At 39.2% G+C, this 13,151-nt stretch overlaps 1 protein-coding gene across 3 annotated transcripts in view; it reads left to right on the top strand.

Moving 5' to 3' along the window:
• The window catches only part of HIVEP2 (HIVEP zinc finger 2), a 407,742-nt gene that overhangs the window by 364,685 nt on the left and 29,906 nt on the right, over positions 1–13,151 (top strand). For all 3 annotated transcript variants that reach the window (XM_075862585.1, XM_075862584.1, XM_075862586.1), the window contains one exon: positions 4,830–10,192. In XM_075862585.1, coding sequence (XP_075718700.1) covers positions 5,129–10,192 — 5,064 coding nt within the window. In that variant the 5' untranslated portion in view covers positions 4,830–5,128. The remainder of the gene's footprint in view (positions 1–4,829; positions 10,193–13,151) is intronic.

Below are 13,151 nucleotides of genomic sequence, written 5' to 3'. Positions count from 1 at the left end.
TGAACCTTGTCAGCCAATCACAAGGGTGTTTCAGTAAATTAGTGACTAGGCTATTCCTGGAATATTTATTTTTAAATTATGTGAAGAACAATGACGTATAAAAAGTGTTTTATTCCAAGATTTTTTTTATATAAAGAATTTAAGCTGACAGGAATACGTTTTAGGTACGTCAGTTCATTGCCTACTTCGTTTCCAACAGCCCATGGGTGCTAGGAGAAACCCTAAGGCCAGGTTCACACGTAGCATAAACACTGTGGGATTTCTGCAATAGAATTCTGTGCGGGAATTCTGTGCGGAAATTCCGCAGCATTTACAGTAGCAGCAAAGTGGATGAGACTTAGAAAATCTCATGCCCACACTGCGGAAAAAAATGCAGCGTAGACGTTAATAAATTGACCTGCGGTGCGGAATTTAAATCCGCAGCATGTCAATTTATGCTGCGTTTTCGTTGATTTTCTGTTGCGTGTTTTTCCTACTGAATTCAATGCAAATGCATAACCCGCAACAGAAAGCCAAGTGTTGCAACTTTTGCAGCGGATTCGCAGAGATTCCACCGCAAAAATTGCAACTCAGGAAAAAATAAATGATACTTACAAAGAACGCTCTCATTCTTCCTGCAGTCTGGCCTCGTGAGATGACGTTTCATCCAATGTGACCGCTGCAGCCAATCACAGGCTGAAGCGTCACATGGCCTGCAATGTCATCTTGGGAGACCGGACTACGTGCAGAAAAGAGGGAGGGGTTAAGTATGGTCTTTTTTTTTACCCCGTCTCTGCATTCCGCAGCGGTAATTCTGTTCGAAAAACCGCACCACCATTTTTACGCAGCGTATCCGATTCGTGGGAACCCGGCCTAACTCAAATTTTATTTATTTTTATAGTCCTGTGGCAGACTTGGTCTGGTTTCATTAAATTAGTGGTGCCCTCTTATCTTGCTCTATGTTGAACTATATTGAATACTAGGCCGTGTTTGTCTAGTTCCATCATTACCAGATAAAAACTTAGCAATAAACCAAACCAAACTTATCATAAAACAAATAACAATTAATAACAAAAGGTTTTAATTTGGTATCCTTTTTGAAAACAAGTTTTATCTGTTACAAATAGCATCACTTTTACAGAAAGCTATATAACTACATATGTTTACACTTGTCCACCTATTTTTCCTTGGATTATCTGATTTGTAAGTAGTTTACAATAGCTATGCCTGCGGTTATGCTTTCTTTTACTGGATCAGCTGGTATTCTAGGGAATAATTACTTTATAATTTTTCTTTAACATGTTTTATGACAAAGGTGGAATGATATAGACCAGTATTTTTTTGTGTTGTCGATAATTCAACGTCAAACAGTTGCACCAGATTCATGTAGATTTATTTTCTTAACCACATGCGGACCGCCCATAGACTATAAACTTTTGGGAGGTCCGCAATTAATTCTGCAGGGACATTCCAAAGCGTCATGCAGATTTATACTTTTTTCCACTCTGTAGCGGCATTTAGCTCCGTGATATAGCTGTCTAGACAGCTGACATCACGGAGACCAATCTCTAGGCATGTGATCATTGGGACAACCTGTCACAATGATCACTATACTTTCCCCATCAGCAGCGCTTCCCCATCCTCACGGCAGCCCCGCCCCCTCGAAGCACCGTACCCCTTTGCGGCACTGCCCCACCCCCTGTAACTTCTCCTTCTCCTGGCAGGCTGTCAGGGAGGGAGAACAGTAAGTAGTATAACATATAAACTCTTTTATTTTCTCCAATATCTATCTATCTATCTATCTATCTATCTATCTATCTATCTATCTATCTATCTATCTATCTATCTATCTATCTATCTATCTATCTATCATCTATCAATCTATCTATCTATCTATCTATCTATCTATCTATCTATCTGTCTGTCTGTCTGTCTGTCTGTCTATCTCATATATATTGATATATAGTATAGTTTTAGGCAAGGGCTACACGGCAACTTTGGCCGCGATACAAGTCACATGGCCAAAGATCACTTTGTTCCGTAGCCTACATGGGAAATAATGAAAGTGAACATATTTCATACACGTTTCCTATAATAATTCGATCCTCCACCTTATTTTACCATCTATTTCCTCTATACTATATATTTCATATTATATCATAATATATACAGTCATAAGAGGGTGTTTTTTTCACATTTCCGCCCTTGTCCCGCTCTGCTGTAGATCCCTCTATGGCATCTTATGGTTAGATTTACTGGCCTAGATATTTAATGTAAGTCATTATGTAATTTATATAGATCCGGTGGGGCTAGTTTATTCTCTTGGCTGCTTCTCTCCAACAGCTTATACTTTTCCCTTGGATGACACTTCGCCGGTATTCAATAATATGGCCGCTTTGGTTCCCTCGGTTACCATGGACGCTTTTTGGGTCCAGTTTTCTGATTGGCGCTTCTACGAGAGGATATCAGATATGACATCTCATATGGTAATTGGTGGCCCGCCCCGGTGATGCAGATTCGGTGGGCGTGACCAAGTCTTTTTAGACTCGGCGTACTTCCGGCGTGTGTGCGGACAGATACCAGTGTCGTTCACGCCGGGAGACACGATACAGCACTTTTCAGTGCTGCCCGGCAATAATCACTAACAATATATGCTCGTAAACCGGTGCCTGTCAGAAAGTAATGAACAAAATTGTCCGGTTATATCGAGCTCAATTCCTGTCTGTGACCCCTGTTGATGCACCCCTTAATCAATCTGGGGTGCTGAAACGCGTAGGGACACATAGTGTTTGATATTTAGACAATTTAGGGATACATAGTGTTCGATATTCAGACAATTTAGTGACAATTTCTCAATTCAAATATTTTTCTACTAAAGCAGTGTAATTGTTAACTCCATAGTGAGCCTCTGCTCTCTTTTAATCCTGTGCTCTAGTAAATCTGAGTGAATTGCTTTAGCCTGATACTAGTAATTTTGGCAAATAGACCATTTTTAAGGTTAACTTGGTAAATATTTCATTTTAATCATCCTTTCAGGCAGTATCTTTCTAATTCTGCAGGGACGCTCCAAAACGTCCTGCAGATTTATACTTTTTTACGCTGTGCAGCGGCATTTAGCTCTGTGATATAGCTGTCTCTAGACAGCTGACATCACGGAGCTCTACCCAGAGACCAATCTCTGGGCATGTAATCATTGTGACAACCTGTCACAATGATCACAATACTTTCCCCGTCTTCCCCATCCTCACGGCAGCCTCCCCATCCTCATGCCCCCCTCGAAGCACTGTACCAAATTTTCCAAAGCTGGTTTGCTGGCACCATACAAACATTACCGTTGCTGTGAAGTGCTGAAACACCATCAAAACCCCCAAAATGTTCTTATTAGGAAATTAGACCCCTCCTCCAGACTATTCGTTTAGTGACATATAAAATATTTTAGCCCTCTATTTTTTCCAGACAATTCATTGACTTTGATGGAAAAAATTCAATGAATTGTCTGGAAAAAATAGAGAAAACAAAATCTTATATATGTAACTAAATGAATACCATGGGGGGGGGGGTGTCTAATTACCTAATAAGAATCTTGGGGGGTGTTGATGGCGTTTTGGCACTTCGTAACATCTGTTATGGTTGTATGGTGTAGGCAAACCAGATTTGGAAAATTTGCTCTCCAAAAGCCAGTTTGCGCATCATGCAGTGTAAGCTCCGCCTTGCGCCCAGCATATAAGGAATGCACGCACATTTAGTATCGCTGAAGTCGTCAGAAGTTGCCAAATATGTATTTAGATCCGTTTACCCATTGGCATGCAACACATGTAAAAAAACATCACCTAAAAATACATATTCACTTTTTTTTATTTCTCTTTTTCCTTTTACATTTAAAAAAAAAAAATTTAATATATCTATTATTTATTTACACAATATGGAAGCCCAACAAGTTCGGAGAAAGACAAGACCAAATACATGTAGGTTGGAATAGAAGAACAATTTGCTTTTAAATTGGCACATGGCTAAAACTTGAAAATGGGCCTGCTCAGGAGGGGGGGGGGGGGGGTAAAACCTCTGGTCAGGAAGTGGTTAAGAAAAGGGTTTACAGAGAAGTGACATATGGATGGCACTTAGCATGTAATGGCAATTGCTCCTCTCCATACCATATGAGGAGGTTTATATAGTTTATTCTCATTTACTACATCAGCTACAATATTTTCTCTTGAGTTTGCACAAAACAAAAAACAAATTACATTCACAATTTTTCTTGGCATTGCGATATTTTTTAACAATTCATTATCTTGTATTCATTTTAAGTTATGTAGTCATCTCTCCTTATCATCTTCTGTAACAAAAGGGTGTAGAGGGTGTGGTCTTGAGTCCTCTGCTTTCCCTTAGTACAGTCTTTTTGTTCTTGTTGAGTCAGTTCTTCGATTCTCTTAGGCTTCGTTCACATCTGTGTCAGGGCTCAATTCTGAGTCGACTACGCTATTGATTCCGTCAAAACGACGGAACCATTGCACAACGGAGATCAACGGAAACCATTGGCACCGGATCCGTCACCATTGAAATCAATGGTGATGGAAACGGAAACCTATGGTTTCCGTTTGTGTCAGTCAGGGCTCCATTCTGACGAAAAGCTCAGACGGAACGTCGGAATTGAGCCCTGCCGCAGATGTGAACGAAGCATTACACACAGCAAAATCACATCTCTCCAAGAATCATTTTTATATTGATATTAAAACGGAAGTATAGAATAGAAGACAAAATGGGGGAGTTAGTTAAATATGTTAAATTTCTTTCACATTTTGAAAATCTTTTAATACTCTAACTCTGATCTTATTATTTTTTATGTCTTTTAGGTTGTGCATCTATGTTGGTGTTGACGAGAATTGCACGTTAGTCGCACAAAACTCCCTGGATTATCCATATCTTGTTCAACATAAAATGATTTCTGGCCAAATTTGTGAAGCTTTTGGTCATGCATGAACCTTTTGATTTATACATATTGATTGCTTTCTGGAAATATTTGTAAAGACACATTGGTGACTTTGTGAAAATAAAAATGGCAGTGACTCTAATTTAAAGAGCAAAGTCAGTCACACTCCATGTGTCTGTATAGAATTAAACTAAGCTAACACTGAAGACCAACTTATTCAAAATGGACTCTGGAGACACCATATTGGAGCAAGAATCTACCTCAAGGTGTGGCGAATCCGACAAAGTATCAAGCAGATGGAGACAACAACATTCAGCTGTTGTTACAATGAGCACTTATGACAGTCACGAAGAAGAAAGACAGGCTAACCCTGAGTTAGTTGCAAACTCACCATCAGTTCAGCATTACAATTCTTTGAAAGTAGGATCGCAAAATGAAAGTAGCCTGCAGATGCCAGGAAAGCAATATACACAGAAGCGTTCTGGCTCCTATACTCACCGGCATTCACTTTCTTTTCCCCAGCACACTCTGCAACAACAGAGGCTAGTGCACAGCACTAAGCCTCATCAGAGCCTTGAAGGACATGCTTATCCATATCACAGTCGCTTATCAGTTGCTTCAGAGGACTTATTCCTTCGTATTCAAGGACAAAGTGCAGAATTCTCCAGAAAGAAATTTTCATTTGCTTCATCATATAGCCAATATTCACAGAAGTCTATTGATCAGCCAGAAGACACTCACAAAAAAGAGCAAAAGCCCAAAAAACCTGGCAAATATATATGTCCGTATTGTACACGGGCTTGCGCCAAACCAAGTGTGCTGAAAAAACATATAAGATCTCACACAGGAGAGCGTCCTTACCCATGTGTACCCTGTGGCTTTTCATTCAAAACAAAAAGCAACTTATATAAGCATAGAAAGTCACATGCACATGCCATTAAAGCTGGTTTAGTTCCTTTTACAGACTCTGCTGTGTCCAAATTAGACCTTGAGGCTTCTTGCATTGATGTAGAAAATGAAATACATTCTGATGGGGAGCAAAGTACAGACACTGATGAAGAGACATTGTTGCTAGTTGAGGATTCTGAAAAACTAAGCCCCATTTCACAAATTCCAGTGGACATGAGTATTAGAAGTGGGGAACTTTTTGATCCAGGTTTCCATACTTCAGAAGATTCATTAGGAGGCCCAATAAAAGTGCCAATATTAATAATTCCCAAAAGTGGTATCCACCTACCTAATGAAAGCTCACATTATGTGACGTCTGAGTTAATGCACAGCCCATCATTAAGTGGAAAAAGTGATGAACCACATACTGCTAGGCAAAAACTTGCACTAAAGCTTACAGAAAAGAAGGGACATGACTCAGAGAAGTCTTTAAATCTCCTGAGCCCACATAGTAAAGGAAGCACAGACTCTGGTTATTTTTCACGTTCGGAAAGTGCAGAGCAGAATATAAGTCCTCCAAATACAAATGCAACCTCTTATGAAGAAATTATCTTTGGTAAATACTGTAGACTGAGTCCTAGATCGTCACTACAAAGTCAAGAAGCTAGTGTATCGATTGTTAACTCCAGCATGATTGAGGAGCATATCTCACAGTTTATGACAAAGAGGGAAGGGTTTCTAGACCATAGCAAGTTAAAAAGTATGAAGTCACCTGGAATTCATACTTCTGAATTACAAAAAATACACCTCATTGGAGAATCTCCTGAAAGTGAATCAAAGATGTACTCCGAAATTCCGCAAGGCCAAACTTCAGTGTTTTTAGAGCCTTCGGTGGAAACATCAACACTTATAAGAAGCAATTCAATGCCAACATCTTCTGGAGCAAGTTTAAGCATCCCTACTTCTATTAGAGGAAGTCACTCATTTGATGAACGTATGACAGGATCTGATGATGTGTTTTACCCAGGTACAACAGGTATTCCTCATCAAAGACTGCTTAGGAGGCAAGGTGCTTTTGAGTTACCATTGGTTTTGGAGGGTCATTCTGAGTTTGATGCATATGCCAGAATGTCAAAAAATGCATCTGTTGCCTACTGCAGGACAACAATGCATGAAAAACCTGTCTCATCGAAAGAAAAGAAAATGGCTTCAGTGTATGAATATGTCTCAGGAATGCATCCTAAAAGGTGGGATGATTATAAAGTTCACAAACTGAGATACAGAGATGTACAGTATATAGGTGGAATGAAACCAGGGGAATATTTTGTAGATGTTACTTCACCATCTCCTCCTCGGTTTGGAACAACGATTGAAAACAGAAAGCGCAGAAAAGAGAAGAGTGTTGGAGATGAGGAAGATATTTCTATGCCTAGCATATCAGCAAGCAGCCCTGTCATTTTGGATTTTGATACAAAATCCCCAAGTCAAGAACCTGGTAGAATTGGAATCTCCATTTCAGGGCAAGAGTATGTTTACACTGGGCCACAAGACCGTTTCGACATAAGTCGGCCACATCAGCAAATTGGAAGTCCTGTAACTGTATTGGATGAATCATCTTCAGACACAGAAAAAGTAGCAGATATAATCAATAGGAAACTTCCTGGTAATGTAATATCAGTAATACAGCACACTAACTCTTTGAGTAGGCCTAACTCTTTTGAAAGATCTGAATCAACAGAACTTCTTGCTAGTCAGCCAGATAAAGCCTGCTCTTCCTCTGAGACTTGTGACAGTGGAAATACAATGTCTTCTATGAGTCCAGACTGGACTCAGACACCAGACCTTTCTGAATCTACAGGGAGGCCTTCTCCATCTCAACACCAGCAACAGTCTACATATCACATGCCTCCGAAATTGGTTCGCCAACACAATATCACAGTACCTGAGATTCGAGTTACAGAAGAACCAGACAAACCTGAGAAGGAACCAGAAGTTCCTGTTAAAGAACCAGAAAAAATACAAGAAGAATTTCAATGGCCCCAAAGAAGTGAAACACTCTCTCAACTACCTGCAGAAAAATTACCTCCAAAGAAAAAGCGCCTTCGTTTGGCAGACATGGAGAATTCATCAGGGGAATCCAGCTTTGAGTCAACAGGCACAAGTTTGTCTCGCAGTCCAAGTCAAGAGAGTAACTTATCTCACAGTTCTAGCTTCTCAATGTCTTTTGATAGAGAAGAAATAATAAAATCTACAGCTCCAGCAAAACAGGATGAAATGGGTAGGCCACCTGAATTTTTAACTGTTCCTCCAGGAGCTTACTCGCTTTCTGTACCTAGCCATCATCAAAAAGAAATGAGACGGTCTTCTTCTGAGCAGATACCATGTCCTAGTTTAACTGAGATTCCTGAAATAAGGAGCAAATCTTTTGACTATGGAAACCTTACACATGCATCTGTCACTGGTGCCATCACTACAACTTTGTCCCCAGCCCGTGAACGGAAAAAATGCTTTCTCATTCGTCAAGCTTCTTTTAGTGGATTCCCTGAAAATTCTCAGTCAGAGCAAGAACAACTTGGGAGCCAAGAACAGTCTGATCAAGCCTATGCAAGTCGCAGGTCTTCAAAGATTGCCTGGCAGCGTTCTTCATCATCTTCTTTATCTGGTTCCATAAATCTGCCTGATGAATCTTTAAATCTAGCTGTTAGTACATCTGCCCAACCTACATGTACCTCGTCACATTATTCACAGCAGTCCATTACAAGCCATGATGTGTTGCGAAATCCTCTAGGACCACCATCTTCTTACATCGCCAAAAGACATTTGCCAGAACAGCAGCATTTATTTCCACATCCGGAGAAAATGTTATATCCACCAGTCCATAATACATATCAGTTACCTTACACTTCTGTTTGCATGGCTCAAATGCCAACTCATCCTCCTCTTTTGTGGCCATCCGGTATAGATCCTTTGCAAAGACATTTCCAGCATCATCTACAAACTTTACAAAATGCATATTTCAAGCCTCCTATACAGTCAGAGCTGCAATCCTCCTATTACCTTGATACTTCTCAAGATCCTATTGTATGTGAGTCTCCTAATTACCTGCATAGTATGGAAAAAGGCTATCAATCATATTTAGAGTCATCCTCTTCATCCGCTAAAAAATCTAAAAACATTCTTTCAAAACTACAGAGAGATCACAGTGGAGGTTCAAATGATTCATCCACTGATCAGCAACTCTCTGTGACTCCAAGTGTTGGTTCACTTCAGCCTTTGTCAGGGCCTGTTGTTCCAGTTAGAATTCAAACACATGTGCCATCATATGGAAGTGTCATGTACACTAGCATTTCACAAATTCTTGTTACTCACTCTCAAACTATTAGTCCATCCATAGTAATTTGCTGCAAAGTGGATGGAAGTACATCCCAAAAAGTAATGGCAACAAGTGCATCCATGAAAGGTTTGGGATTCAACATAGCCCAAATGCTAGCACCTTGTGGAGAACTGGAACAGTATCCTTTATGGAAAGTGCCACAGACATTGCCATTAGGTTTAGAATCTACAATACCGTTATGTTTGGTGACTAGTTCTGACAGTGCATCCTCTTTTGGAGCTGGAAAACGCATGCTCTCTCCTGCAAGTAGTCTAGAACTTTTCATGGAAACAAAACAGCAAAAAAGAGTGAAAGATGAAAAGATGTATGGACAAATTGTTAAAGAACTTAGTGCAGTCGAATTGACTAATTCTGACATAAAAAAGAATTTGTCACGAACCCCAAAACCTCAGTTGGTAAGACAAGGCCGCACAATAGAGCAAAAAGAAAGTCATTCTTCAGCCACCCGGACACCATCACCCTCACTGTCAAATTCACCACTAAGCACATCATCCTGTATTGAAAAAATATGTGAATCAAAATCCAATGATGCTCCAGAAGGTCGAATGTCACCAGATGAATTTTATGATGAGGATACTGCTTCTGACATGAGCTTAAGTCCACAGGGGATAACAAGTGAAATTCTTGAGGATGAAACACTCAAAAACAAAAAGCGTTCTGTAGGGATGTTGATGCAGATGTCACAAAGGTCCTGTTCAACAGAGGACGTACAGCAAATCCTTCAATTTCCAAGTTTGCGGACTACTACTACCGTCAGCTGGTGTTTCCTTAACTATGCCAAACCCAGCCACACCGAACAGGAATCACTAAAGTCATCCGTTTATGCTGCATGGTGTATTAGCTCTTGCAATCCCAACCCTTCAGGTGTAAGTACAAGGACATCGTTAGCACTTCTGAGGTCCAAGCAGAAGAATACAGGTGAAATTTACACCATGGCTGCTATGCACAGATCTGGAGCTGGAAAACTAACTTCTTCAAGTGTATGGAAACTGCAGTTTGCACAGGTGAGTTAAGATTTGTAATATATAGGAAAATTGCCGAATAACACATTGTTTGTAATAATAAAGGCTATGTACACCTTGGTAAGCAATCTTGTTTTATTAAATTAAATGAATGTATTCTGTATTTTATAAAAGTACATTTGAAAGTTGTTTTCATTTATTTTTTTACTTTTTAAGATACAGCTTCTATGTATCTTGAATCTAATTTAGATCTGATCGATATTAGCTGAATTCCGTATCTCAGAGACACGCAGGACCCGTTCTCAGCCAAGCCGCCAGTTCAGCTGAACTGACAGATTTGGCTGAGAGAGAACGATACAGCTTTTATGTCTACAGGATACATAGAAGCTGTGTCTTGAAAAGTAAAAAAAAAAATGGATAAAACTAATTTAAAAAATAAAAAAAATTGCTTACAAAAGTTCACATAGCCTTTAAATACCATTGATACAAAAACAGTTGCAAAATGCAATCGAGGCTATGTCCACACCACTCTCAGCGTATTTGCGAATGTGTCCATAGGATATAATGAACCAAAATTATGTCCTTATAGTATACATTTTGGCAATATACGATCGTATACTTATTCTTTCACTATATTGATAAGTGTAGTCGATTATGATTCTCAATACAAGGGTGATCCAGCAAAAAAGCTCAAAATGCACAGTATTTGTTTTTTTTACATTGGGACTCAACGGGCAATATATCTATGAAAAATTGTTGTATACACAGTTTATATACGTTAAGTGTATACCTCAGGATATTTTTTCCAGCCAAATACGCTAAATATGTATTACAAACATGGTATAAACAAGGCCTTATTTTGACAAGTGTGCTCTATAAGCAAATGGTAAAATGTTCATGTACAGTTAGGTCCAGAATGATTTGGACAGCGACACTATCTTCATGATTTGGGCTCTGCAAGCCACCACATTGGATTTGAAATGAAACAACTGAGATGCAATTTAAGTGTAGACTTTCAGGTTTAATTCAAGGGGTTGAACAAAAATAACCTGTGAAACGTTTAGGAATTGCAATTATTTTTCTACACAGCCTCCTCATTTCAGGGACTCAAAAGTAATTGGACAAAATAACATTCCCAAAAATAAAATGTTTTTTTTTAAATACTTTGTAGAGAATCCATTGCAGGCAATGACTGCCTTAAGTCTGGAACCCATGGACATTTACCAAACGCTGGGTTTCCTACTTTGTGATGCTCTGCCGGGCCTTTACTGCTACTGTCTTCAGTTGTTGCTTGTTTGTGGGTCTTTCTGCCTTAAGTTTTGTCTTAAGGAAGTGAAATGCGTGCTTGATCGGGTTGAGATCTGGTGATTGACTTGTCCATCTGTACTGTGAAGCAATGTCCTATCACCCTTGCTGCGTTTGGTTAAATCTGAGCAAAAAGCATGTCCCTGAACACTTTAGAATTCATCCGGCTGCTTCTGTCTTTAGTCACATCATCAATAAACATCCAGTGCCTTTAACAGCCATGCATGCCCATGTCATCACACTGTCTCCACCATGTTTTACAGAGGATGTGGTGTGCTTTGGGTTATGAACCGTTCCAAGCCTTCTCCATACTTTCTTCCTCCCATCATTCTGGTACAGGTTGATCTTAGTTTCATCTGTCCAAAGAATGCTGTTCTAGAACGGGGCTGGCTTCTTTAGATGTTGTTTGGCAAAGTCTAATCTGGTCTTTCTATTTTTGAGGCTGATTAATGGTTTGCACCTTGTGGCGAATCCTCTGTATTTGCTCTCATGAAATCTTCTCTTTATGGTAGACCTAGATACTGATACACCTACTTCCAGGAGAGTGTTCTTCACTTGGATAGATGTTGTGAAGGGGTTTTTCTTCACCATGGAAAGGATTCTGCCATCATCCACCACTGTTATCTTCCGTGGACCTCCAGGCCTTTTGGAGTTCACGAGATCACCAGTGCATTCTTTTTTTATTTATTTTTTCAAGAATGTACCAAACTTGATTTGGCCACTCCTAACATTTGTGCTATCTCTATGATGGATTTCTTCATTTCTTTTTAGCCTAACGATGGTCTGTTTCACTTGCATTGAGAAATCTTTTGATCTCATGCTGTGGGTTCACAGCAACAGCTTCCAAATACAAATGCCACACCTGGAATCAACTCCAGACCTTGTACCTGCTTAATTGATGATGCATTAATGAGGAAATAGCCCATGCAGCCCATTAAATAGCTTTTGAGATAATTGTCCAATTACCTTTGGTCCCTTGAAAAAGAGGCAGCTACATATTAAAGAGCTGTAATTCCTAAACCCTTCCTCAAATTAGGATGTGAATACCTTTAAATTAAAGCTGAGAGTCTGCACTTTAACCCTTTCCCACCGCAGCCACTTTTGGACCAAATGACAGCCTCATTTTTAAAATCTGATATGTGTTACTATGTGTGGTAATAACTGTGGAATGCTTTTACCTATCCAAGCGATTTTAAAATTATTTTCTCGAGACATATTGTACTTTGTTAATGAAAAAATTTGGTTCATAAATTCAATATTTTTTTGTGAAAAACTCCAAAATGTAGGAAAAATTTGCAAAAATGTGCATTTTTCTAAATTCAAATGTATCTGCTTGTAAGATAGATATACCACACAAAATCATTAATAGTTAATATTTCCCACATGTCTACTTTAGGTTGGCATTATTTTTTGAACATCCTTTTATTTTTCTAGGACGTTACAAGGCTTATAAGTGTAGCAGCAATTTCTCACATTTTCAAGAAAATGTCAAAAGCCTATTTTTTTAGGAAACAGTTCATTTCTGAAGTGGCTTTGAGGGCCTTATATATTCAGGACCCCCACAAATTACCCCATTTAAAAAAAACTGCACCCCTTAAAGTATTCAAAACAGCATTTAAAAAGTTTCTTAACCCTTTAGGCGTTTCACAGGAATTAAAGCAAGTTCCATTTTAATAAATTTTTCCTGTGATACAGA

This window comes from Rhinoderma darwinii, chromosome 4 (assembly GCF_050947455.1).
Source record: "Rhinoderma darwinii isolate aRhiDar2 chromosome 4, aRhiDar2.hap1, whole genome shotgun sequence".
In the NCBI taxonomy this organism is placed as follows: Eukaryota; Metazoa; Chordata; class Amphibia; order Anura; family Rhinodermatidae; genus Rhinoderma; species Rhinoderma darwinii.
This window is presented reverse-complemented; position numbering and strand designations above follow the sequence as displayed.